Source organism: Pelodiscus sinensis, chromosome 8 (genome assembly GCF_052426305.1).
Source record: "Pelodiscus sinensis isolate ZL-2025 chromosome 8, ASM5242630v1, whole genome shotgun sequence".
Classification (NCBI taxonomy): domain Eukaryota; kingdom Metazoa; phylum Chordata; order Testudines; family Trionychidae; genus Pelodiscus; species Pelodiscus sinensis.
The window spans coordinates 69,263,164-69,290,020 of record NC_143059.1 but is presented as its reverse complement, the minus strand read 5'-3'; the positions used below and the strand labels follow the sequence as shown (position 1 = coordinate 69,290,020).

General features: G+C 46.6%; 1 protein-coding gene across 2 annotated transcripts in view; it reads left to right on the top strand.

Annotated features, from left to right (window-relative positions):
- The window catches only part of SORCS3 (sortilin related VPS10 domain containing receptor 3), a 498,174-nt gene that overhangs the window by 270,690 nt on the left and 200,627 nt on the right, over nucleotides 1–26,857 (top strand). For both annotated transcript variants that reach the window (XM_006135388.4, XM_075935518.2), the window contains exon 4: nucleotides 17,441–17,599. In XM_006135388.4, coding sequence (XP_006135450.3) covers nucleotides 17,441–17,599 — 159 coding nt within the window. The remainder of the gene's footprint in view (nucleotides 1–17,440; nucleotides 17,600–26,857) is intronic.

Genomic DNA, 26,857 nt, shown 5'->3' with positions numbered 1-26,857 from the left:
AGCGGCTGCGTCTAGATTGGCATGATTTTCTGGAAATGCTTTTTACGGAAAAGTTTTCTGTTAAAAGCATTTTCAGAACAGAGCGTCTAGATTGGCACGGACACTTTTCCGCAAAAGCACGTTTTGTGGAAAAGCGTCCGTGTCAATTTAGACACGCTTTTCCGCAAAAAAGCCCCGATCGCCATTTTCGCAATCGGGCTTTTTTGCGGGAAACAAATCTGAGATGTCTACACTGGCCCTTTTGCGCAAAAGCTTTGTACAAAAGGGACTTTTGCCTGAATGGGAGCAGCATAGTATTTCTGCAAGAAGCACTGATTTCTTACAGTAGGAAGTCAGTGCTTTTGCGGAAATTCAAGCGGCCAGTGTAGACAGCTGGCAAGGTTTTCCAGAAAAGCGGCTGATTTTTCGGAAAAACTGGCCGGTCTAGACACAGTCACCCTGACGTTACCATTTCGAAGCACCCCAGAACAAGATGGCCACTCATCGTGGAAGAAAGAAAAGATCAAGTGCCGGTCTGTCGTGTGCCAGGAACACGTTGAGGAAATTCCTGTTCATTTTCAGGCAGCGGGATGGGTCACTTCAATTAATATAAAACAAGACCAATGATATTGGGTAGGATCTGTCATGTGACTAGCAGTAAAAATGTTCCACAGGCAAGCACACACCCAGTGTCAATCAGTCGCTCTCTGCCAGGTCAGAGACATGCTTCTTGGATGACTTCCATCCCCACCGGCACCTGAAATCTAACAAGCAAATGCTTGCTGTGCCTTGTAATTAAACATGAAAAGTACACATGTCCAGTGCCAGGAAGACAAAAGGAAGTAGGGAAACGTGTCATTCAAACCGGCCTAGCAATAAAACAACACCAGTGGTTTCTGGTTGACAGCGCATCTAGCTTGACTCTTTCCCCCAAATGTTTATATTCGGCAAATGAGATCTAATGGTTTTGGGAGGAGGGATGCCGTGTCAACACTTTCCCCTCGAATCCCATTACATCACCGAGGAAAGGTCACTCCAGGCTAGTCCCACAATATTGGAGGCCTACGCATTGTCCAAATTATTTTCTCTGTACAAATCCATGATACGTCTGCATCTTGAATACTGCATGCAGATGTGGTCACCTCATCTCAAAAAAATATCTTAACATTAGAAAACATTCAGAAAGGGGCAACAAAAATGATCAGGGGTTTGGAACTGGTCCTGTATGAAGAAAGATTAAAAAGACTGGGAATTTTCAGCTTAAAAAGAGGAGACTAAAGGGGGATATGATAGAGGTCTATACAATCATGACTTGTGTGGAAAAAATGAATAAGGAAAAGTTATTTACTTGTTCCCATAACATAAGAACTAGAGGTCACCAAATGAGGTCAATAGGTAGCAGGCTTAAAGCAAACAAAAGAACGTATTTCTTCATGCAGTGCACAGTTAACCTGTGGAACTCCTTGCCAGAGGATATTGTGAAGGTCAGGATTTTAACAGAATTCAAAAAAAGCTGGATAAATTCATGGAGGTTAGGTCCATCAGTGGCTATTAGCCAGGATGGGTAGGAATTGTGTCCCTAGCCTCTGTTTGTAAGAGGCTGGAAATGGGTGACAGGAGAGAGATCACTTGACGATTGACTTTTCTGTTCATTCCCTCTGGGGCACCTGACAGTGGTTACTGTCAGAAGACAGGAAACTGGGCTAGATGGACCTTTGGTTTGTCCTAGTCTGGTGGTCTTATGGTCTTATGAATGTGGAACAGCAAGGATTGCTCTCACTACACCCTTCAGGTTACAACTGCTTACCCAAGCCAGGAAAAGGAGAGAGAGAGAGAGTGTATGTGTGTGTGTGTATGTGTACGAACAGGCTCCCTTTTGCCATGAGTGTAGGTGGAGAGCTGTGCGTTTTGCCCACAGCCCCTCACTGGATCCGCTGATTGTGAAGGACTTCAAGCTTAGTCTGTGGGGTGGGACCCAGTGGGGTAGACAGCTACCCTGATACTCTTGAGGTACAGCATGGAGGCCCAGCGCTCCCCAGAACCTGGAGAGTTTGCTGGGGTGCCTGAATGGGGAGGAGGTTCTGGAGAGAGTTTCATCCGGAGTCCCAAATGGGTTTTGAGCAGCCTGCTTGGTTGTTTCTTCACAGTTCGTATAGTGCACCTTGGAAACTGGTTACACCGTGTTCCATTGCTCAAGTGTGTACGTGTGTCTGTGTCACTTTTCTTATTCACCAGTAAACCAGTGGCAAAAGTCACCTTTACCACTTAAAGATTGCTGGGATTTTATGGGATTGTAGTGGAGTGAGTGCCAAGGTATAAAAAGCCTTACGGTTGAGATACTTTTATAACACATGCTCCATAAACCCTTATAAAGTGAGCGCAGTGCACTTCATCCTTCCAGCGTTACGGATCTGAAAGTTAGTGATCTGATGCTAGCCTCGTTAATTAAATCTGTTATTAATAGTAATTGTCCAGCAATAAGAAGGGAAGTTACAAGAAGCGAGACTAGCACTGGTCCAGAATCATTAGCTCTAAGGAAACCTCAGCAGATCTGTACCAGGAGATTATTGTCCACAAGTTGCTGGGAAGTCCCTGTCTCAACTTCAAGCCCAAGAAAGCAGGGTGGGAGCCCAAATTGGGACTATCTCCTGTGAAAGAAAATAGCATCACAAATTTCAATAATGCTCCATCTAGGACAGGAGCGGGCAAGATACGGCCCTCGGGCTGGGTCCAGCCCCCAAGCCTTTTAATCCAGCCCGCAGCCCATCCTTGCGGCTTGGAGTAGCTGCACACTGCTCAAAGAGGCTGGCTGCTCCCTGTGGCTCTCTGTGCCACTCACAGGAGTGGGAGAGGGAGGCTCCCATAAACTGGCCAATGGGAGCTAAGAGAATGTGCTGGGGGTGGAGACAGTGTATGAAGCCTCCCCCCCCCCTGCAGCTTGCTGACTGGGAGCTGCTTAGGTAATCACCTCCTGTCCAGAGAATGCCTCTGGCACCCCACCCCCTCCTGCACCCCAACACCCTCCCAGACCTTGCACCCTCTCCTACACCCTCCCAGGCCACGATCCTCTCCTGCACCCATACCCTCTCCAGGACCCTGCACCCCAATCCCCTGCCTCAGATCACCACCCAAACCCTCTGCGCCCTATCACCACTGCTGCAGCTCCCAACTCCCTCCCAGACCCTGCACCCTCTCCTGAACCCCTCCCCGGGCCAGAATCCTTTCCTGCTCCAATGCCCCCTCCCAGACCTTGCACCCCAATTGCCTGCTCCAGGTCACAACCCCCTCTTTGATCCAAGCTCCCTCTCAGATCCCTACAGCCCCTGCTGCACCCAGTCTTCTACCCTGAGATCCCTTCTGCACCCAGGTCCCGCACCCCTTCCAAAGAAAAGTGTGGCCTTTGACCACTTACCACAATTTTGAAGTGCCCCCCGTTAAAAATTATTGCCCGCCCTTGAGTTAGGAACATGGGACTGGGACGGGCTTCTTGGATCACTGATCCTCTAAAGGTCACACCGTCGTACAATCCCATTCGTAAATGTATCAGGCTCCATCTTCCAGCTGCTTAGGTTGTTTGCCTCCTCTGTTCCTGTTGGGAGGCTGCTACAGAACCTCAGAGAAACCTAATTTCCAGCCTAAATGTATTCACAGCCCATTTATATCCATCTGTCCTGGTGCCAACATAGGCCATTAGTGTTAGCTCTTCTCCCTCCCTGGTGTTTACCCCTCCGACTTGCAAAATCCCCACTCTATTACCTCTAGATTACGGCTTGGAATCCGGCCCAGGTTAGTTGCGGTTAGGACAGCTTTCACATTGTAACAGCTTCTGTTTGGTGGCCTATGTCGAATGAGTTTGAGCCTTTCTCAGCCATGCACTCCCCAGCACACCGGTGTGTACATCACAGAACACATCGCTAAGGTTATTATCCTCCAGGAAGAGGCAAAGAGTGAATGGACATAGAAACTGAATTTTCCAAAATACCTTCTCACCTCCAGAGATGCTTTTCCTGGCCAGAATCGGGACCAGTTTTCCCTGTAAGCTGTGCACTTAGACGGCCACCTAGGAGAAATTCAGGCTGCTCAGCTGATTAGCAGAGTGCCCACACCCACCTACATCCCACGGCACATATTTCTCCTGGTGGTGCACATCTGCCCATGCATTGGTGCACATAACAAAATTTATTCCACGCATGGATGGAAAACAATGGGGACACGCTGCTAGGGCTATAGACAAAGCTTGTACCTGACCTGGGATGCAGCTCTTTTCACAACCCCCATGCAGGTCTTCTTTGGAAAGTGATCTTGTAACAATTGTGCTTTCTTACTTGGCAGATCTGTGTATTCAGAGTCAGATCTGTTGATTTTAGGGATTAAAGTATGCACTAGCTACTCTATTCTTTGTTACTCCTGCAGGAGTCCCTTCTTGGACATCTTTAAGAGCTGGTCTCAATACAGAAACAGTGTCAGCTTTAAGTAAAGGTGTGCTTTTAAATGGTGGACTCTCTCCGTTCAGTCTAAAATGCTGGTTTCTATTGATGTAGCTTGTGTTGGGAAATGTATGGACATATTTAAACCAATATACGTGTGCCCACCTGGGGCTTTCTTCTGGCTTAGTGAAAATGACTACAATTGTTTTTTTAAATAGAACAGAATCAAAATTTTTGTACAGATGCCATCTTCAGGACAATGTTCCAAAGACAGTGGGGTGGCTTTGATATAAAGGGGCATGCTTTGGCTTGTGGGGAAAAGAAGGGAAGAAATGGTTGGAAAACAAACATTCCAATAGAACAACCATCATTAGAAATGTTTTGGTTGGAAAATTATTGGTTTTCCTGCAGGAGGTTTTGAAATGATCCGAACAGACCTTTTTTGGTTTGAATCAAGGTTTTGAAAGAGAAAAATATTTTGTTTCACGTTAACCTAAAATTTTGTTCCATTCTGCTTTGCTTCAATTTCTATAAATGTAAATGATCTTTCCTGTTGTAACTAATCTTTGGTTTGACGTAATGTTTTAACACTAAAACATGCTTTGATCTCGGTTTTTGGTTTTGGTTTTTAAACCAAGACACTATCTCAGAACTGGATTGAAAGGCAAAATGAACCAATACTTTCAATGGGAATGGACACTTCCCCATGTTCACTTTAGATAAAACAGTTTCCAACGGGAAAACTGTCTGCATGAAAAATTGCTGCAAACTCTAAAAAGAGCCCAGCTTGACTTCTAGCTTGAAGGTCTAGTAGGTAGAAAACCATCTTTTCACTTGCAAGAGAGGCACATCTGATATAGAAATGTCAGAAGCAATAAACAGCGTGCCATTTTTATAGTCACGTCTCAAGACAAACCTCATTTTTAATCACAGAGCAATGCAAGGCACTGTTAGCAAAGCAGTCATTGACACTGGCTTCTTTGTTAGCTCGGCAGGTATGGATGGGTGGTTGGTTTGGGTTTTTGCTTTTGTTTCAACAACTCTTTATGTTGGGAAATAAAAGTGAGGCGGAAGATTCTGAAATAGACACAGTTCATGAAAAGCATATTACAGGCGAATGGGAAAATGAAAGGCTGTAAATAATAGTGTAGTGCTGTGTATTTATTTCCGAGAACAAAAGACATTTATTTTGAACTTGTCGTCTTTATTCATTTATTAGGATGCGTCCTGCGAATGTAACTCAATGGTGCCATTGCGGAAGATATTGCACCTATAAAACTTCTCGGTGCCTATTTGAAGAGATGTGGTCTGGTAATTTACAATCAAAATTTATGTTGGGTTGGAAAATAAAATAAAATAAAAGGGTTTCGCAAAACCTGATATTAATAAAAAATGTCTTTTATGGCAGGTTGTTTCCATTTTAGTCAAAAGGCATTTTAATCAAAGACTCCAATGTGCATCAAGCAGACCTGATCGCCTTCCACTGGGGAAGGACAGTCAAATGAGGAGACGCTGTTAAAGTTTTCAGTGTGAATGCTCTGCTGCGAGATTAGTGACATAGATAATAGGTTTCCAGAGAGACACGGAACTCGATGGATGGGCACAGTAGGTGAGAGGGAGCCAGAGTTTCATGCTTTCATATGCTGATGGGTCACTCCCGCACCATGGAAGGTGGTGAGAGCAAAAGGAAGTATGGTGGAGTATTAGTGAGACCCGTACTAATGCCATATGAGACTTTCTCCCTCGATTCTGGATGGGACTTGGAAGGAGGTTTGTGAGTCTCCCACTGCAGTGAGGGGTTTAGCTAAACCAATCTGATAGCTTTCTTTGATAGGATAACAAGTCTTGTGGATAAGGGAGAAGCAGTGGATGTGGTATACCTAGACTTTAGTAAGGCATTTGACATGGTCTCGCATGACCTTCTTATCAATAAACTATGCAAATACAACTTAGATGGGGCTACTCTAAGGTGGGTGCATAATTGGCTGGCTAACCATTCTCAGAGAGTAGTTATTAATGGTTTACAATCATTCTGGAAAGGCATAACTAGTGGGGATCAACAGGGGTCTGTGTGGGGACCAGTTCTGTTCAATATCTTTATGAAAAATTTAGATGATGGCATAGAGAGAACACTTAAGTTTGCAGATGATACAAAGGTGGGGGGGTTGAAATTGCTTTGGAGAATAGGGTCATAATTCAAAATGATCTGGACAAATTGGGGAAATGGTCTGAGGTAAATAGGATTAAGTTTAATAAGGACAAATTAAAGATACTCCACTTAGGAAGGAACAATCAGTTTCACACATACAGAATGGGAAGCGACTGTCTAGGAAGGAGTCCTGCAGAAAGGGATCTAGGGGTCATAGTGGACCACAAGTTGAATATGAGTCAACAGTGTGACACTGTTGCAAAAAAAGCAAACATGATTCTGGGCTGCATGAACAGGAGTGTTGTGAGCAAGACACGAGAAGTCATTCTTCCGCTCTACTCTGCGCTGGTTAGGTCTCAGTTGGAGTATTGTGTCTCGTTCTGGGCACCACATTTCAAGAAAGATGTGGAGAAATTGGAGAGGGTCCAGAGAAGAACAATACAAATGATTAAAGGCCTAGAAAACATGACCTGTGAGGGAAGATTGAAATAAATGGGCTTGTTTAGTTTGGAAAAAAGACTGAGAGGGGACATGATAGCAGGTTTCAGGTATCTAAAAGGGTGTCTCAGGGAGGAGGGGTGAAATTGTTCTCCTAGGCCTCTGAGGATAGAACAAGGAGCAATGGGCTTAAACTGCAGCAAGGGAGGTTTAGGTTGGACATTAGGAAAAAGTTCCTACCTGTCCGGGTGGTTAAACACTGGAATAAATTGCCTAGAGAGGTTGTGGAATCTCCATCATGGAGAATATTCAAGAGCAGGTTAGATAGATCATCCCTGATAGATGTCTAGACCATGTCTGGTCCTCCCATGAGGGCAGGGGACTAGATTTGATGATCTCTTGATGTCCCTTCCAGGTCTAGTGTTCTATTATTCTATAAAGCATTAGAAGCGTGTGCTATATTACATAGCTGGAGTTGACATATCTTACATCTGCACCTTCCACACAGCAGGAAGCCAACGGGAGCGTATGCTCCTGTTGGCTTCCCTCACTCCTTGTGAGGAGCTGGAGAACCGGCACCTGTGGGGGTGCCCAGTGAGTTCGATTTATACTACGCCCACTAAATTGAACCCCGGAAGATCAACCGGACAGTGTCAATCTTCTGCGTAGTGTAGACAGGGCCTCAGTTCCGTGGGTTCGTGTCCTGCCATGGGGTAGTGTTACCGGAGCATTATCAGTGACATTCAATAGTTCAGTGACCCTGGTGTCATGATGCGACTACCCCCCACTTCCACACCCTTTGTGGCTCCATGAGTGAGATCCCTGGGCACACCCTTTGAAAAGATGCAGCAGCCCATTGACCATGGAGATATTTGGCTCTGCTCTGTCCTTCATGTCAGGTGGGGGGCTCAAGCCAGAGGTTAATTTGAATATAGCACCTGAGTTAGGCTTTTGTTGCCGACCTGAGGATTTAGCCCTACGACTCCCGTAAACGTCCGTGCAGCTAACTCTCCTGATAGGCTCTGAGAACCTCCTCCCGTCGGCGCGAGCCTGGCTTCGCCCTGGGAGGGGATTCTGCAGTCCTGGAGGAGTCTCCCTGTTTGCGGTTCCTGTTCTGAAAGCTCATCCGGTGTGGATGCCAAGATGCTCAGAACTCAGGAATCCCCCTCAGCCCCGCAGGTCCAGCTTTGGCTGGCTTTGTTCACGAGCTCTCCAAGCTTGTCAACAAGCATTGCCATCCAAAAAGAACCAGGCCGTTAGGACTTGACTGGCTTCCAGAGCAGTTGGAGTGGTATGCGGGTGGAATTCACACTGGGCCAGGACGGGATCCTACGCATCATCAGAAGCCCGGCTTCACCCTTGAGTGGGACTCCTGCACCGGAGGGTGGTGAATTTCACCCATGTAGGATCTGGCTGATGGGGCGCATAAGCGAATCACAACACTCTGGGTTGATTGCATTTGCCTTTCTGCTGCCATCCCTAAGTTCATTCAGGTTTCTGTTTAGACCGTGTCTTTGCTGCTCGGTGGCTGGCAAGCTTTGGAGCGGCAGCATTGGGAGGACTGCCACGTCGTTGCCGTTTTCGGCTCAAGTACGTTTTCAAGGACTTCCCCTCCGTGGTAATCGACTCCTCCCGTCCAGTCCCATTTCAAAGCTACAGAAGGCACCAAACTATCCACCCCAGACTGCAGCAAGGTGAAATGCAATTTCCTCTTTAATAAAGGCTGCCATTTAATCTAATATGATAGAAAATGATTAGATCTTAAAAACCTATAAATTACATTTGACAACTCACTGGTGCGCCTTTGCAGTTCCTTACAGCAATTATAGATGGCAACACCGGGGGGCTGGCGGAGGAGCTCGTTCTGGCTGGAGTTTGTTTATTGGCTCTTAATGAAAAGCGATTAATCTAAATCGCTAGTGGGGTGGCTCCTTCGTCCGGGCCCCGTCATGAGAAGTGGCAGTTTTGCCCTTTGACAAATGCGCTGCTATTTTCCCCCAAACAAAAGTGTGTTGCGTTTTTGGTTCTGCAGTGGAAAAACAGGGATAAAATAAACCATGCAATCCCCCCTCCCTTGTTTCCTTCTTATCAGCCCCTCTTCTCCCTCCCTTCCTCTGTTTTAAAACCGGCTCCAGCTGCAGACACAAAGAACGTCCTTTTCTTCGCTACCTCTCTCACACTTCCTATTGCTTCTGAGCGGCTTTGTTTGTGGCCAATGTTGCGTGGAATGATGGATCATCGTGGCCATGCCCTGAGTAACAATATTGATACTTCTGTGCGACCCGCACGCACCCCTTTTGATAGAAAGGAGGGCATGGAGAGGGTGGGGGGAAAGAAGAAAGGAAAGAGCAACCTATGTAATGGAGCCAGCTGTCAGCTGTCTCTCTTGCTGCTCTTATTTTTCTCCTCTTTCTCACTAAGCTTACCCGTTAAGTTTCCACATTTTGGCAGCTTTGCTATATACCCCAGTGGCCCTGCGGCAAGGCATGGGGTGCTAATAACATTGATTTGTGCCCCCTCTGATGCAAGCAACCCCTCTCTCCTCCACTGCTGATTATTAAGTGCTAGGGTAAAGCTGGCAGACGTCTACAGGCAGAATTGAACCTGGCACTTCTGGGGCTTAGCATATGAGTCTCTACCGCCTGAGGTAAAAGCCAGCTGCTTTTAGCTAAGGCTGTGGAAAAGACCCATTGGTCTCTGTATAAGGCTATGTCTACACTGCAGTGTTATTTCAGAATAACTAACGTTATTGCAAAACAACACAGTGTGCATCTACACGACAAGCCTTTCTTTCGAAATAATGGCAAACTGGAGGACTTCTTACTCCGTTTCATGGGGACACATACGTCAAAGAACAGTCGTTACTGCACGAAGTGAGTCACTTCCGTTTCACGAGGTGTAAGGGAAGTTGAAGGAACACTCTTCCTTCAACTTCCTGCTGTGTAGATAGAGCCAAAAGCCGAATTAAGCTATTTCGACTTAAGCTACGCACGTGACATAGCTGAAGTTGTGTAGCTTAATTTGATTTTAGTCCTGCTGTGTAGACATACCCTAAGTGGTCTCCGTGCCACAAGATGAGACAATACACCACACCCAGAAAGGGTGCACTTTTTACTGGCCGTGTGCTTGGTAATGTTCAAATGGAGATAGTCTTTGGCCCTAATTGCTTGGATGTTCTGGGTAGGAAGGTTGCCCTGGGAAACTAAGAAAATGAGAAGATGATTTGGGGAGACTTCAGATGGGACTTGTATGTATGGCAGTGGTGTTCTGGACTCTCATCCAACCAAAGTGAAGACTATAAGGCCTAGTCGACCCTCGACAGCGTAGGTTGGCTTAGGGCATGTAACTCCAGCTATGCAAAGTGCGTAGCTGGAGTCGGCTTTCCTGAAGCCGAGTTGTGGCAGCATCCACACAGAGGGAGGCTAATGGGAACCCACACTCCCATCAGCTTCCCCTACTTGCAGAATGAGGAGCATGGGATGCTGGCAGGGGCTGCTCTCAGTGTTCGATTTAGGGGTCTTTACTAGACCCGCTAAATCAAAAACTGGAGGATCAATCTCCAGAGCATCAATCTTCTCATAAGCATAGGGGTGCCTTCAGAGTCTTTGACTGGTGTAGAAATTGGCTTCGGGAAGGATTGGCTAGGGAGGGCTTTTGGCGTGTGACACAGTGGGGTAGTGGATATGGATGTGCCTCCCTCTAGTACCTCAACCCGTAACTGCTATCTCCTTCTTACCCATCCTGAATATGTCTGCTTGAGCAGTAAGAGACGATGGGTTTGATACTGAAGGCCAAAGGTTTAAACCTTCCCACTGATGGTAGAGCATTTGCTCTTAGGTAGACATGGATTGTGACTTTGTGCTAGGCCATTTTGCACCCCAGAAATTGTCCTTTGTTGTAAGATGACCTGGTGTGCACGAAAACGTAGGAACGTGTGAGATGGTGCCAGCTTTAAGATAGCGTTTGATTTACACCCAGAGACAGTCTCAAAGGGTATGTCTACACTGCCACCTAGTTCGAACTAGGGTGGCTAATGTAGGCATTCGAAGTTGCAAATGAAGCCTGGGATTTAAATATCCCAGGCTTCATTTGCATCTTGCCAGGCACCGCCATTTTTAAATCCCCCTTAGTGCGGACTCCGTGCCCGTGGCTACACGCGGCATGGAGTAGGTAGTTCGAATTAAGCTCTCTTATTCGAACTACTGTTACTCCTCATGGAACAAGGCTGTCTGGTCCCCTTCCCTGAATGTGTGGAAATAGGCCTGTTTGGTTTTCTTTGTTGTGGCGTGGAGCTTGCTCAGTGAACCCGGAGTAGAAATATCATTCCCGCAATGTCCCATCACTGGGGTAGGGAAAAGAGGGCGCGAGGAATCCCCCGGCCACCAATAATCCTTCCTTGTTTTCCCAGTGGTCAGCTGCTTCCTACCCCCTGCTGGAACTGACCGAGTGGAGCCAGGCCTGGAGCCGAGGTTGCATTGCTTGTGGGTGCACAGAACTCTTTTCCTTGCTCTTTGGGCAACTCCCACCGTGGGCAGCAGGTATGCTAGGCATGGGCAGGCATTGCCTTCCCAAACAGCCAGTCCTGCCCCGCCCACACTCTGGCCCATGTAGGCATACTGGGGTGAAGTGTTGTTCCCCCAAACCTTTGCCCTCCCCGTGCTTGGTGCGGGGGTGGCTCACTGCCTCACCTTCCCATAGTGTGTGTGTGTGGGGGGGGGGGGGGGAAGGGAGGCACTGTGGCTCCTGTGAAGGGTGGAGCCTCAGCAGAAGGTGTAGGGCTTTGGGCTTGCCTGCTGCAGCCTTACCTTCACCCACCGCCCATCACCCCCACATCTTCTGGGGGCGGTGCACTGTTCCATCCAGTGACATGGAGACCAAATGAGTCTGCTCTACAGCCTGAGCTGAGAGCCAGCTGGCTTTTAGCTCAAGCTGTCGAGCAGGGGCGGGGAACCTTTTCTGGGCCAAGGGCTGCTGACCCCCAGAAAAATCAGCCACGGGCCGCAGACAACGGAGATCAAAAAACAAACCAACCCCCCCCCACTGATGTGGCCCCCAACTAAGAAGGAGAAAAACATGGTCTGTGGGAAGCCCAGCCTAGTAGATTTTATGTGCTCCAGTCCTGTGGTGGTAGGAGGCCTGGGACACCAGCGCAGGCTCCCCAATGTGGGGTGAGGACCCTGAGCCTCGGGGCCCAGATCCAGGCAAACTGGGGGCCACATCTGGTTCCTGGGCCTTAGGTTCCTCCCCCCAGCTGTCGAGGCTCATTCACAAAGTTCCGTGGGCCCAGGTTTGATTCTGCACATCAGCATTTGTCACGGCTTTTTCCCTACTCTGGCACGATAAATGCAGAAGTGGGGGCCCGCAAAAGTACCCCAAAACCTTATCTCTCCAGGCTTTGGTATAAGACTTCCCCCCAAAATCTTAAAAATCTAGATTTTGGGGATAAAAATTCACTACCACCACCCAAGTAATGATAAGGAAACCAGAGACCACTTGGGAAATCTCAGCGCCTAAAGTAAAACCAGGACACAAAAATTAACCAATATCAGGTTCATAAAAAGAAAAGAGACAGAACTTTTATTATCATCACAATATTCCTGTTACACACATAATGACTAGATGGAAATGTCACCAATTAATACACTTATGGGGGGAGGGGGTGGATCCCAAAATGGGCCAAGAGCTTAGTTGCAAAAAAGAGAAAAACCCATTTTTAAATGCACAGACATCAGATTCCCATTCCCAAACCATAAAACAATAAAACTGATTATCTAAACTTTACCCTACTTACAGATAGTGAAGAGTCTTTTCTTGGAGGAAGACATAGTGTCTGTCCCCCTCAGTAGCTGGAGAGAAACTAACTAGGGACAAAGGAGGGAAAAACCAAACATTCTTTTGTCCCAGTTTGAAATTCCTACCTACATTCCTATTGCCCGACTCTTCCTGGCTTAGGTATAGTTAACCTCTTAGTCCCCAGGCTGCTGGCTAGCCTGCATGATCATGACAGCATTCCATTTGCATTCTGCTTTCCCGCTCGAAACCCATTGATATCAGCGAAAGGTCCTCCCTGGCTTAACTGGCACTTGGAGGGTTATGCTACAGCAAATTCCTGTGTGTGATCCTCTCCTCTGCTGCTTTGCCCCTTCTTGTTACGCCATTACCTGGCAGTGCTGCTGGGTGGGCAATCACAGCAGTGCCAAGTGCGCAATGGCACCTGGATTTTGAACCCGCTTCTGCAGCCCTGACTCCCGTGCATGGCTCCACTGATCTCACCGTGACATGCAAGGAAGGGCAAGAGGATCGGGGCCCTGGTGTAAAACCTACCCGGATACTATCAAGGTGCCCTGAGCTCTTTATCTAGAGTGCTCAAGACACAACGTTGCTTGTGAACTTTCCGTATATGGCTTTGTTAGCTTGGTAACCTTTTGTGCCGTTATTGTGGAAAATCTCTTGATTCCCCAAGTCCTCTGCCTTTAAATGTAAGGTCCACCTGGAGTAGCTTGCTATGTGGCAATCTTAGTACTCGCTTACCATTCTGCAGAGGCAAGCAAATGCTACAAATGCAGACTCCAAATGTCTCTCTTACGCAGGCATTATCCTGTGGATGCAAATAGATGTAGCTGGGGACAGCGGGCTCTGCCGCTGAAGCTATAAGTGGTGGCAAATGCTTTTTAAAAAATGGGAAATAAAGGCAAACCCTTTCGTGTCTGGCAGAAATGAGGCATGTGTTTTAATTTGATTAGAAAGGGGAAATAAATCCAAGATCAAGAGTCTGATCTTTTCCTTGTTGGTGGTCTCAAGTTCTTGGCTTCCCTTGTCGATGCATTGATGTATTCTCTTAAGCAGTTTCCCATGAGGGCAAGAAGATCATACCAGATACCCTACTGTTGCCAGCAAAGCTCCCGTAGGTAAGCATTGCTTTATGATTTTCTACCAAAAGAACCATGCCATGAGTGGGCCCACAGCAGCTCAGGATGGTGGGGTTCTGACTTTGGTGAGTGACTTCTTGTTTCCCCTTCAACCTAGAGGATGATCGATTGGTAGTTTGAAACACTGCCTTGAGAATGGAAACGTGCAAATGAAAAAGCATGTAATTGTTTCAAAAGGACAACCAACCTTCCCCGCAAAAGGCCTTTCTTCTGCTAATAAAAATTGGTTAATTTAATCTGAATGAATTAAAGCAACTAATTTAATTTGAATCGTCTTCCTTGATTGCTCCCTTCTTGCATCTCGCTGAGCTCTGTGCAATGAAAGCGGGATGCTACTCAGTTTCACTTCAGATTTCTTGTCAGTTTCACTCCACCTTTCCGCGGGGCTTCTTGCAGATCTCAGACTAAAGCCTTGCCGAGTGTCGTGCTTGATTGAGGCCTATTACAGATAGTTGCCATTTTTTTCTAATTGAACTTGTATGATTCAATAAGATCTGGTGAGGTGTTCATCTATGCTCCAGAATTGTCTTGTGTTGTTTAACTCTATAAAACTTTCAGGGGCAATGCTTATATGGAGACTAATAAAAAAAGTTCTTCTTCACACAGCGTATAGTCAACTTGTGGAACTCCTTGCCAGAGGAGGCTGTGAAGGCTAAGACTATAACAGAGTTTAAAGAGAAGCTAGATAAATGGTGTCCGTGGCCTCTGTTTGTCAGAGGCTGGAGAGGGATGGCACGAGACAAATCGCTTGATTATTGTCTTCGGTCCACCCTCTCTGGGGCACCTGGTGCTGGCCACTGTCGGCAGACAGGCCACTGGGCTAGATGGACCTTTGGTCTGACCCAATGGTCAGAATATCTGTAGTGTAGATGCTCCACTTCTGCTATTTCAAAATAACCCCTCCCCACGGCCATTCTTATGTTCTTATGAGACACTCAACTGAACAAAAGTCACAGAGGGATAGCCATGTTAGTCTGTAACTTCAAAAATGAGTAGTCCTGTAACACTTGAGAGATTAACAAATATCAATAGATAGATAGATAGATAGATAGATAATCACGAGCTTTTGTAGGCAAAACCCACTTCCTCAGATGGCACTCAGCTCATCTGATGAAGTGGGTTTTGCCCATGAAAGCTCATGATTATCTGTCTGTCTGTCTGTCTGTCTTTGTTAGTCTCTAAAGGGTGCGTCTACACTGCACTGTTATTTCGAGATAACAATGCGAGCATCTACACAGCCATTCCCGTTATTTTGAAACTAGCCAATTAGCCTGTCATAAAACGGGATTTTCAGGTCTTCTCTCCTGAGCTCTTTCGCTCTGTCTCTCTCTCTCTCCTCCTACTGCCTCTCCCCCCTCTCTCTCAGCACTCCTCCGCCTCCTGCCTCTCTCTCCATCTCTTTTGTTCTCTTCTCCTCCTCCTCCTGCCTCTCTCTCCCCTCTGTCTCTCCCCGCCCCCCCTTCCCCTTCCCCATTCCCCCAGCCGTGGCGTTTGGCTGAGTGCTGCCTCCTCAGCTGGGCTGCCGCAAGGGAGGGAGGTGGAGCAGTGACGTACACGTCTGGGGCCAGGGCCGGGGGGCATACATCACTGCCCCACCCTCTTCCCCTCTCTCCGTGGCGGCTCGGCTGAGTGTTGCGTGCTCAGCCGGGCTGCCGTGGGGAAGGAGGGGTGGGGCAGTGACATACATGGCCAGGGGGCGGGGCTGTCTACAACATCGACACCCCCCCCCCGTGGTGGTCCGGATGAGGGGCGCATCACTCAGCGCCACGGCGGGAGGAGGAAGGGGGCCCCTCCCTAGGGCCATTCTAAGTTATTCCTCCCCAGTGCCTCCTGGGCCTCTAAATCGAGGTAGCATGTCCACATTAGGGAAGCCTGCCTCAGACTAATTTTGAGGCTTCCCCACAGTGTAGACGTGCTATTTTGAAATAAGCTATTTTGGAATCACTATTCCGGAATAGCTTATTTCAAAATAACCTTGCACTGTAGACCTACCCTAAGGTGCTACAGGACTACTGGTTGTTTGTCCAGAACAAAGTTTTATTGAATCTCATGTCCAGCTAAAAGGTGGGTCCTACATTTGATTTTAAATGGAAAAGCAAGTCGTGTTCATTTGAATCAGCTAGCATATCAATAGCCTGCTGTGCTGTAGCTGTAGTGTGGCCCCGCCGTTTGCTTTTGTTTCCTTGTATTGGCATTTGCTTTCAGGTGATTTGTTTTTTCTCAGGATGTTAATAAGATGGCAAGCTGAGTTAAAGTTTTCCGAATGGGTTGCTTGGTGACTTTGATGTAGGGAATAGTAAGACATAATATAGAAGAAAGACATTTTATGATATTGGTTTTATTTTCTAATTAAAATCAGAGGCATGAATTATCTTCCTACTTGCACAAATGGAACAATTCCGATTTCCCTGCAGTGGGGAAAAACAGCTTCATTAAATGTGGTATGAATTGTCCCTGCTGTATGGAAGGTAAGGATGATGCACACCCAAACTCGTGCCTAAATTCAGACTGGGAAGCTGACACAGACTGTCAGGCTGGGAAATCTCCCCTTTCCAATGGCTGGGAAATCTCCCCTTTCCAATGGCTGGGAAATCTCTCCTTTCCAATGGCTGAAACCTTCCCCTTCTAGCTTAGCAAGGTAGCAAGATATGGATGCGACCTTTAACACAAATGTTGGACCTTAGAGCCTGTATATGTGGAGAGAGAATTTCCTACTGGGGGAGAAAATGGAGGGTACGTCGCTGGCAGGTGGAAACAAACATATTTGAAGCTCCTCAGAGTTTTAGGCTATTTGAAGTATTCCTGATAGAGAGATGGATAGGTGGGCAAAAGAGCAGGTGAAGTGGTCTAAAGTCCATGATAAACTTCAGAACTCCTGTGCACTTTATATGTATGTCCCATAATTCTGTGATTTATTCTGTTTCTGTGTATGTGTGTGTGTGTGTGTGTGTGTGTGTGTGTGTGTGTGAGTGAGAGAAAGAGAGAGAGAGAGAGAGAGAGAGAGAGACCTAAGATGATATGGTGTAATGGTTTTCTTAACTGTAGTTTGAAATGATTGGAGTACTCCTAGGTGGTAAAGACACATGTAAGCCACCCGCACAGATAATCTCTAGTATGTGCCGGAATATCTTTCTTAGCCCCCCCCCTCTCTATTAGATATTCTGTATATGTTACAGCAACGACAGCGGGTCTAAACATTTTCATTGGGAAAAAAAAATCAATAAAAATTGGCTTTTAGATCAGAACCAAAATATGTATTTTGGTCAAAATTTGCTGTTTATTTTAAACAAGCTCTCTAGGGACTCTCCAGAGCTGTTTGCTGTCTAAAGCTGCTAATTACCATAGTTTAGTGAATATAACCCACGCCCGTGTATATTGGAGCAGGTTCTGATGCTGTTTGATGTAAGGCGGTGCTGCCAGTTCATTCTGGTATCAGTGTGTTTCAGGTGACATGGAGCCTGACTTCCCCATTAACCCTCTTCATTTCCTTCTGTCTCTCCCTCCATTGTCCTTTATAGATTATGCTCCTGAGTGACCCGGAGATTGAGAGCAGCATATTGATCAGCTACGATGAAGGGGCCACCTATCAAAAATACCGACTGAACTTCTACATCCAGAGCCTGCTGTTCCACCCCAAGCAGGAGGACTGGATTCTGGCCTACAGTCTCGACCAAAAGGTGACCAAGCCGCATCATGCTGAAGGAATGATTTCCCAGAGTCCGGTGAAAGAGACTCTGTCAGGACAACCGGGTGTTTAGAAAGTGACAATGTGGCACCATGAAACTCACGAGATCTGTGCTCTAGGTTGTTTCTGAGGCAGATCTGCTGACTTCAGTGCCACAGCTCAGTTGTTGCTGCTGTAACCTGTCCGAGCCAAAGTGTCACGCAGGGGCGGACTGGCCCCGCGGGATACCGGGAATTTCCCGGTGAGATGTCGTCCGGTGGGCAGTGTGTCCGTACACCGTTGCCCCTCACTCCGAGCGGCTTCGCGTCCGTGCTGTGCGCGGCATGCAGAGCCTGACCCGCTGCCTGCGCCGTTTGCCGGACATGGCGCAGGGGGTGGGGCTTGAGAGGCACGCAGGGATAACGTCACGGGGAGGGCCGTTCTCAACCCATTTCCCGGGCCTATTTTGATTGCCAGTACACTCCTGGGCTGTGTCTAGACTGGCATGATTTTGTGGAAATACTTCTAACAGAAAAGTTTTTCCGTTAAAAGTATTTCTGCAAAAGCACGTCTAGATTGGCACGGATGCTTTTGCGCAAAGAGTGCTATTGCGCAAAAGCATCCGTGGCCAGTCTAGACGCGATTTTGCGCAAGAAAACCCTGATTACCATTTTAGCCATCGGGGCTTTTTTGCGTAAAACATTTCTTCCCTGTCTTCACTGGCCCTCTTGAGCAAGTATTCTTGCACAAGAGGGCTTTTTCCCGAGTGGGAGCATGAAAATATTTGTGCAAGAAGCACTGATTTTGTACATTACAAAGTCAGTGCTCTTGCGCAAATTCAAGCGGCCAGTGTAGACAGCTGGCAAGTTTTTACGCAAAAGCAATTGCTTTTGCGCAAAATCTTGCCATTCTAGACGCACCCCTGGTGTCACAGGGTTAAAGCTAAATTCGTGCTCTCCTTGGGCCTCCTCAAATGACTCACTTGCTAAGTGACAGCCAGTTACTCCTGTACTAACCCACCAAAGGCAGTGGTGTTGCTTGTTAGCATTTTGCCTGCGGCAGCTTAATTCATGGTATTGATCATTGATAAAAAAAAATCCTCGAGCCAGATTTGACATGATGTGCTTAAGCTCTAATTACCTGTTTAGGAGCCTAAATGGATCCTAAGCTCTCTTGGCCCTGGTCTACACTAGGGAGTTATTTCACTAAATATGAGTTAGCAGTGTGATACTGCTGCAAAGAAAGCAAACATGATTCTGGGATGCATGAACAGGTGTGTTGTGAGCAAGACATGAGAAGTCATTCTTCCGCTCTACTCTGTGCTGGTTAGGCCTCAGTTGGAGTATTGTGGGAGTATTGTGTCCAGTTCTGGGCACCACATTTCAAGAAAGATGTGGAGAAATTGGAGAGGGTCCAGAGAAGAGCAACAAGAATGATTAAAGTTCTAGAAAACAGACTTATGAAGGAAGACTGAAAGAATTGGGCTTGTTTAGTTTGGAAAAGAGAAGATTGAGAGGGGACATGATAGCGGTTTTCAGGTATCTAAAAGGGTGTCACAATGAGGAGGGAGAAAAATTGTTCTTCCTGGCCTCTGAGGATAGAACAAGAAGCAATGGGCTTAAACTGCAGCAAGGGAGGTTTAGGTTGGACATTAGGAAAAAGTTCCTAACTGTCAGGATGGTTAAACACTGGAATAAGTTGGGAGGTTGTGGTTGGACATTAGGAAAAAGTTCCTAACTGTCAGGATGGTTAAACACTGGAATAAGTTGGGAGGTTGTGGAATCTCTGTCTCTGAAGATATTTAAGAGTAGGTTAGATAAATGTCTATCAGAGATGGTCTAGACAGTATCAGGTCCTGCCACGAGGGAAGGGGGCTGGACTCGACCTCTCTAGTTCCCTTCCAGTCCTAGTATTCTATGATTCTATGATTTCAAAATACCCCCCCCCTTATTTCAAAATAATACACGGAATGTCCACAGTACCAAGCCCGTTATTTTGAAAGAACGGGCTGGCTATTTCAAAATCTGTAGTCTTCAAAATCTGTATTCTTGCTTTCTCTGGGGAATAATGCCTACTGAAATCGTTATTTTGAAATATTTATTTTGAAATAGCGGCAGTATGGATGCTCCATTGCTGCTATTTCAAAATAACTACTCCCTAGAGTAATTCGAAGTAATTGCTCCCCGTGCTTCCGGGAACTCTAAGTCGAGGTAGCATATCCACATTAATGGAGCCTGTCTTGGACTCATTTTGAGGCTCCTCCGTACTGTGGACACACTATTTTGATTTTGTTATTTCAGGCGTTATTATTTCAAATTTAATTATTTCACAATAATTGCCTAGTGTAGACATGCCCTTGAAAAGCTGGGATTTGGAGTTTGCAAAGGCTGTTTACTACTCAGGTGTATTTAGATTCCTTGATCTCCGTGCCATGGAGCAATACAACCTAGATACCGGGCCCAAGCTACTTTGCTTCACTCCTTTTCAAATACCAAGGCATCCGCTCTTTCTAGTGTCTTCCTCCCAGTCAGCATTTCCTGGTACAGGCAGTCCCCGGGTTACATGGATCCGACTTACATCGGATCCCTACTTACAAACGGGGTGAGGCAACCCCGCACTAGCTGCTTCCCCCCAGCAGACCAGGGAGATGCGAAGCTAGCGCCCCCCCCCCCAGCAGACCAGGGAGACGCGAAGCTAGCGCCCCCGTCCAGTAGACCAAGGAGACGCGGAGCAGCTTTTCTCAGCAGACACCTCAGCTTGAGAATAAAGGACTGAGGGAAGTGAGGTGTGGGAGAATACAACTGAGCTCTGGAGAAATGTTTGGCTAGAGTTTCCCCTCCAATATGTACCAGTTCCGACTTACATACAGATTCAACTTAAGAACAAACCTACAGTCCCTATCTTGTACGTAACCCGGGGACTGCCTGTAGTTATTTTGTATACACTTTATTAAGTCCAATACTCTCTCTTGCAGCAACTTCAAACAGTAACTAGAACACAACCTTTATATCCCCTTGTTAGCAGAATGCTCTGGTAGTCACCAGGTGTATGTTGTTACTCCTCTTACGAGCCTGAGTGACATTTGCAGACTCAAAGCCATTGTCAATAGACTTCTTTTAGAGTACCAGGGGGTTCCTGAAAGGAGGACTTAGCCAAATGTCAAATATTTTTTGTGAGCTCAGATGTTCAATGTACCCAGAAATGTTGAAGTTGGATTGAAAGACCAATATAGTTGTTTGATGTCACTGAATGGTTTGATGTGGCTTTTAAGCTGGAAGTAAAGGTTTTATAAACTGCGGTTTGGTTTGCACAAAGACAGCCCTGGAAGAAAGAGACAGCTGATGAGGTGTATGGGATGGGATAAGCGGACTGTAATGTGTCAGAAACCTCAAGTCTGCACCTTGGTTCACGCAGGGGGGCCTGGTCTTCTCTTTCATGTCGGCCATGTCTACGCTAGGAAACAATTTTGAAATTCGTAATTCAACTTAACTCCCGATTTAACAAATTCGAACTAGCGTGTCCACGCTACCGGGAAGCCTTGAAATGAGTCCAAGGCAGGCTCCGTTAATGTGGATGCTCTATCTCAACGTAGAGCTCCAGGGAGCACTGGGGAGTAATTAGTTCAAATTACACTAGGGAGTCGTTATTTCAAAATAGCGCCACTGGTGTGTCCACACAACGGCTTTTTCAAAAGAACTATTTTGGAACTAGCGTTACTCCTGATGAAAAGCAGGAGTACGGATTTCAAAATAAGTCGTGTGGATGCTCCACTTATATGTTCATTCTTGGGGTCGGGGTTTATTTCAAAATAAAGTCCTAGTGTAGACCCGAACTAAGATCCTTTTGTGCTGCACTAGCAGAGTAGAGAAGCTTCTAAGTAGGTAGAAAGGGCCCCCTAGAATACACTGTCTTCGTGGGGCTTTCTCAGCTAGTGTGTAATGTACAGAACCCTTGGGGTTGCTCTAACTTACCCCATGGGCTCAGCAGATCCTGGGACAGCCCTAGAAAATAATTAGTGCAAAAGGGGCTAAAAGCCATGTTAACTCCACCCATCTGCTACTTTGCCCCAAATTCAGGAGTAGAATAATTGATGTTCAGGCTCTGTGTATAGGCAAGATATGGACCCATGCTCCTCGGGGGTTGTTTTCTTTGGCGAAAGCACTAGAAATTATAGCACTGAGGGATTTTCCCAATCCCAAAGCAGATCTTTGGAGGAGGCACTATTCCCTGGAGCTCTTTCTTGTTTACAATTTGGTATAAACTCACCCGGCGATGGAGAGTTCTCCGCTCTGCTAGGCCTTGTACAGGAACCTTTCCAAGAAGGCTGCTAATGGCCAGAATGAAATTTTTAGCTGCTATGGGCTCCCATCTCACCACGGCCAATGAAAATTGACTTGCACAGAGCAAAAGGTACGGGAAGTTTGAGGCGTATGATGCAAGAGTCAGCCGAGCAGCGGATGCCTGCTGACAAATTGGCCCAACAAACCGGCACTAACTTGCTTTAAGGACAAATGAAAGTAGATTGGATTAGAGATGGGTCCAAGGTGCAAACTTCATAGGCCAGATTCTTCCAAGCCCACAGAGGGGCATGTACTTTGTTCCTCTTTGAACTAGTTTGCTCCCCTGCATCCTAGGCTACAGTTAACTCAAGCTGGTATTGCTCAATAAGAGTTTTCGTCTGGGGAATGGTAGCTTTGAATTGCAGCTAGGACTCCAGAGGAGTGTGCATGGCAGATCCCAGGGGTGGACTGGCCCGGCGGGATACCGGGAATTTCCCGGTGGGCTGTCGTATCCACCCGTGACGGGCCGCCGGTGCTCTGCACTCTGAGTGGCTCTGCGTCTGCACTGTATGCAGCGCACGGAGCCTGACCCGCCGCTTGTGCTGGGTGCCGGACGTGATGCAGGGAAAGGAGGCGGGTCTTGAGGGGCACACTGGGGTGACGTCATGGGGAGGGCTGTTCCCAGGCCTATTTTGATTGACAGTCTGCTCCTGGCAGATTCCCTGGCTTTGCCTTCTTCCCGGCCCACAATACTGGACATTTTGGCCAGGACTGCCTCTTATAGGCTCAACTGGGAGTCAGGGAGGTGGGACCATAGCTAACCACACCCATTACATTAGCCTGCACTGTGGGCCGGGCACTCATTGGAGAGAGTGCATGTTGCAAACACCTCGTGTGCTAAGAAGCTCCACGCGGTTTTTGCCTTCCCCAAGGCCTCCAGGTTTATCCCTTTATCTCTTACAGGGGCCTTTTGTTTTAAAAGTATCATGGCTGGGAGTCCGGCACTAGCATCCTCTTGCTAATATTCACCAACTCAACGATTTACCTGGTGCTGCTGCTTGGGTCCTTAACTCAAATAGGTTTTGTTTTTCTTCATTTAAATCATTGCTCTGGATTGGGGCTGGGGAGGAGGGGTTCTATGCAAGCTGCCCCTGGGGGGAGGACAACCCCAGCCTCCTCTCACCACAGCAGCTTGGGGCCAAGTAAGACATGTCTGCTGCAGCTCCAGCTCCCCCAAATGGGAGACAGACAGACAGACACACAGACACACAAACAGACAAACTCTCTGAACTATATAGCAGACAGTGATCCCTTTTTCCAGCCCTTCCTCCTTCTGGCCCAATGGGGTTATATCTGTCCTGGTCCTCGTCTCTGGCCCCTTCCTGCCCCCTGTGGTCATTCTTCAGTATAACCATCCCTCCTCCAGAACCCCTCCCTTTCCACTGTATGAGAAATAGTCAAATTCCAAGCACATCACATTATCCTGGTGCAACCAAGCTCTAACCTGGTTTTAAGTTATGATAAGAGGAAGGTGCCTACCTAATGTGGTAGTCCTAGTTCTTACCATTTAGGAGGAGTTCTTGAACAAATGGACTCCCAGATGGACAGCCAGCCAGAAAGAGGCAGACACACATTTCTAAAATTGATAGTACTAGACAGATAGCTCATATGACAAGGAGGCCATTGATAGAACGCGGTGGCATGTTGCATATGCTGGAGGGCACCTGCTCTCTCAGTTTGAGTCCTTCGTTTTCATCCCTCTCACTAGGCTGTCAAAGTGTGTTTGACCTTTCCAGACTGATTTGCAGTGACTGCCTACCATGGCAGATTAAAGGTGCATTAGATATTCATCGGAAAACAAACCAAATAAATGCAGCCTGACTCCTGCAAAGGGGAAATTTAATCCAACAGCTTCAAATGGCGCGCATGTAAATGAGGCTGCAGATTCAATTTTAAAATCCATTCCGATTAATATTTTATTTTATTAATTGTATTTCAGTTTAGCAGAAGAAAAACAAGCTGCTGGAGACTGGCTCTGAGAACCCTGAAAATTATTTTGTGACAGCCCCCCAAATGTAGTGCCGTCACCTAAGCCTTCCACCAAACAGCAGTTCCCATTAGCCCATGGGACAGTCTGTGCCTCCATTTCCCTCCAAGGAAGGACCAGATGAAACAGGCCTCGGGACTCAGGTCTCCGAAGGGATTTGACTTCAATGGGAGTTAGGCACCTGTTGATTAATTGTATACTCAATTGACTGACTACAATTTGGCTTGAGAGGGAAGAAAGCTAATAACCTCTGTCAGTCAGCTTTATGGCCCAAAGCTAATATTAAAGCCGGGCAGGAGAAAGGTTCAATATGACGCCAGTCACCAGGTAGCCATCATGTGAAGCATTGGTATGTTCACCTTATGGAAAAGGTGTGTTCCCAAAGCCAACTTTTATACCAGATATAGAGCACATCAGTTGACACTGGAGTCAGTCTAGTAGCTCTTTATCTTGCTTGTCTGGTACCTTGGTGTATCTCTGAACACGTGTATTTCAGGTATCAACGGGCATGTAGGGCCTAGGAGTGCACCGGGGTAGAACATTCATCTCTCTTGTCCTTTTCCTTTGTGACTTCCCAGTGGTAGCCTGGGAAGGTAACTCCCTTCCTGCTGCTCTGGTAAAACACTCATGAGCCCTGATCTCAACCATTTTCTTAACCACTTCAGCCAAAGCTCACTTCAGCTGGTACAAGCTGTTATGGGATACTTTCATAGAATCATAGAATACTAGGACTGGAAGGGACCTCGAGAGGTCATCAAGTCCAGTCCCCTGCCCTCATGGCAGGACCAAATACTGTCTAGACCATCCCTGATAGACATTTATCTAACCTACTCTTAAATATCTCCAGAGATGGGGATTCCATAACCTCCCTGGCCAATTTATTCCAGTATTTGACCACCCTGACAGTTAGGAACTTTTTCCTAATGTCCAATCTAAACCTCCCTTGCTGCAGTTTAAGCCCATTGCTTCTTGTTCTATCCTCAGAGGCCAAGATGAACAAGTTTTCTCCCTCCTCCTTATGACACCCTTTTAGATACCTGAAAACTGCTATCATGTCCCCCCTCTATCTTCTCTTTTCTAAACTAAACAAACCTAATTCCTTCAGCCTTCCCTCATAGGTCATGTTCTCTAGACCTTTAATCATTCTCGTTCTCTGGACCCTCTCCAATTTCTCCACATCTTTCTTGAAATGCGGTGCCCAGAACTGGACACAATACTCCAACTGAGGCCTAACCAGCACAGAGTAGAGCGGAAGAATGACTTTTCGTGTCTTGCTCACAACACACCTGTTAATGCATCCCAGAATCATGTTTGCTTTCTTTGCAACAGCATCACACTGCTGACTCATATTCATCTTGTGGTCCACTATAACCCCTAGATCCCTTTCTGCCGTACTCCTTCCCAGACAGTCGTTTCTCATTCTGTATGTATGAAACTGATTGTTCCTTCCTAAGTGGAGCACTTTGCATTTGTCTTTATTAAACTTCATCCTATTTACCTCAGACCATTTCTCCAATTTGTCCAGGTCATTTTGAATTATGACCCTATCCTCCAGATTAGTCACAACCCCTCCCAGCTTGGTATCATCTGCAAACTTACTCAGCGTACTTTCTATACCTATATCTAAATTGTTAATGTAGATATTGAACAGAGCCGGTCCCAAAACAGACCCCTGCGGAGCCCCACTTGTTATGCCTTTCCAGCAGGATTACAATCCATTAATAACTACTCTCTGAGTACGGTTATCCAGCCAGTTATGCACCCACCTTATAGTAGCCCCATCTAAGTTGTATTTATCTTGTTTATTGATAAGAATATCATGCGAGACCGTATCAAACGCCTTACTAAAATCTAAGTATACCACATCCACCGCTTCTCCCTTATCCACAAGACTCGTTATCCTATTAAAGAAAGTTATCAAATTGGTTTGACATGATTTGTTCTTTACAAATCCATGCTGGCTGTTCCCTGTCACCTTGTCACTTTCAAAGTGTTTACAGATGATTTCCTTAATTACTTGTTCCATTATCTTCCCTGGCACAGAACTTAAACTAACTGGTCTGTAGTTTCCTGGGTTGTTCTTATTTCCCTTTTTATAGATGGGCACTAGATTTGCCCTTTTCCAGTCCTCTGGACTCTCTCCTGTCTCCCATGATTTTCCAAAGATGATAGCTAGAGGCTCAGATACCTCCTCTATCAGCTCCTTGAGTATTCCAGGATGCATTTCATCAGGCCCTCGTGACTTGCAGGCATCTAACTTTTCTAGGTGATTTTTGACTTGTTCTTTTTTTATTTTACCTTCTAAAACTACCCCCTTCCCACTAGCATTCACTATGATAGGCATTCCTACAGACTTCTCGGTGAAGACCGAAACAAAGAAGTCATTGAGCATCTCTGCCATTTCCAAGTTTCCTATTACTGTTTCTCCCTGCTCACTGACCAGTGGGCCTACCCTCTCCTTGGTCTTCCTCTTGCTTCTAATGTATTTATAAAAAATCTTGTTTCTCTTTATTCCCGTAGCTAGTTTGAGCTCATTCTGTGCCTTTGTCTTTCTGATCTTGCCCCTGCATTCCTGTGCTGATTGCCTATATTCATCCTTTGAAATTTGTCCTACTTTCCATTTTCTATATTACTCCTTTTTTATTTTTAGATCATGCAAGATCTCGTGGCTAAGCCAATGTGGTCTTTTGCCGTATTTTCTATCTTTCCAACACATGGGAATAGCTTGCTTTTGGGCCCTTAACAATGTCCCTCTGAAAAACTTTTCATGAGCGGACATCATTATGGGGAGCGTATATTCATTTCAGATAACAAACTTCCCAACATGTACAGTAATACTGTGCCTAGCATACACGCATCGGCTCACACACCTAAATACAGCTGAGGAGCTGGGCCTGTGGCCCCAGCAGCTTGGGGGCTAGCTGATCCCTTCTAGCCCCAAGTA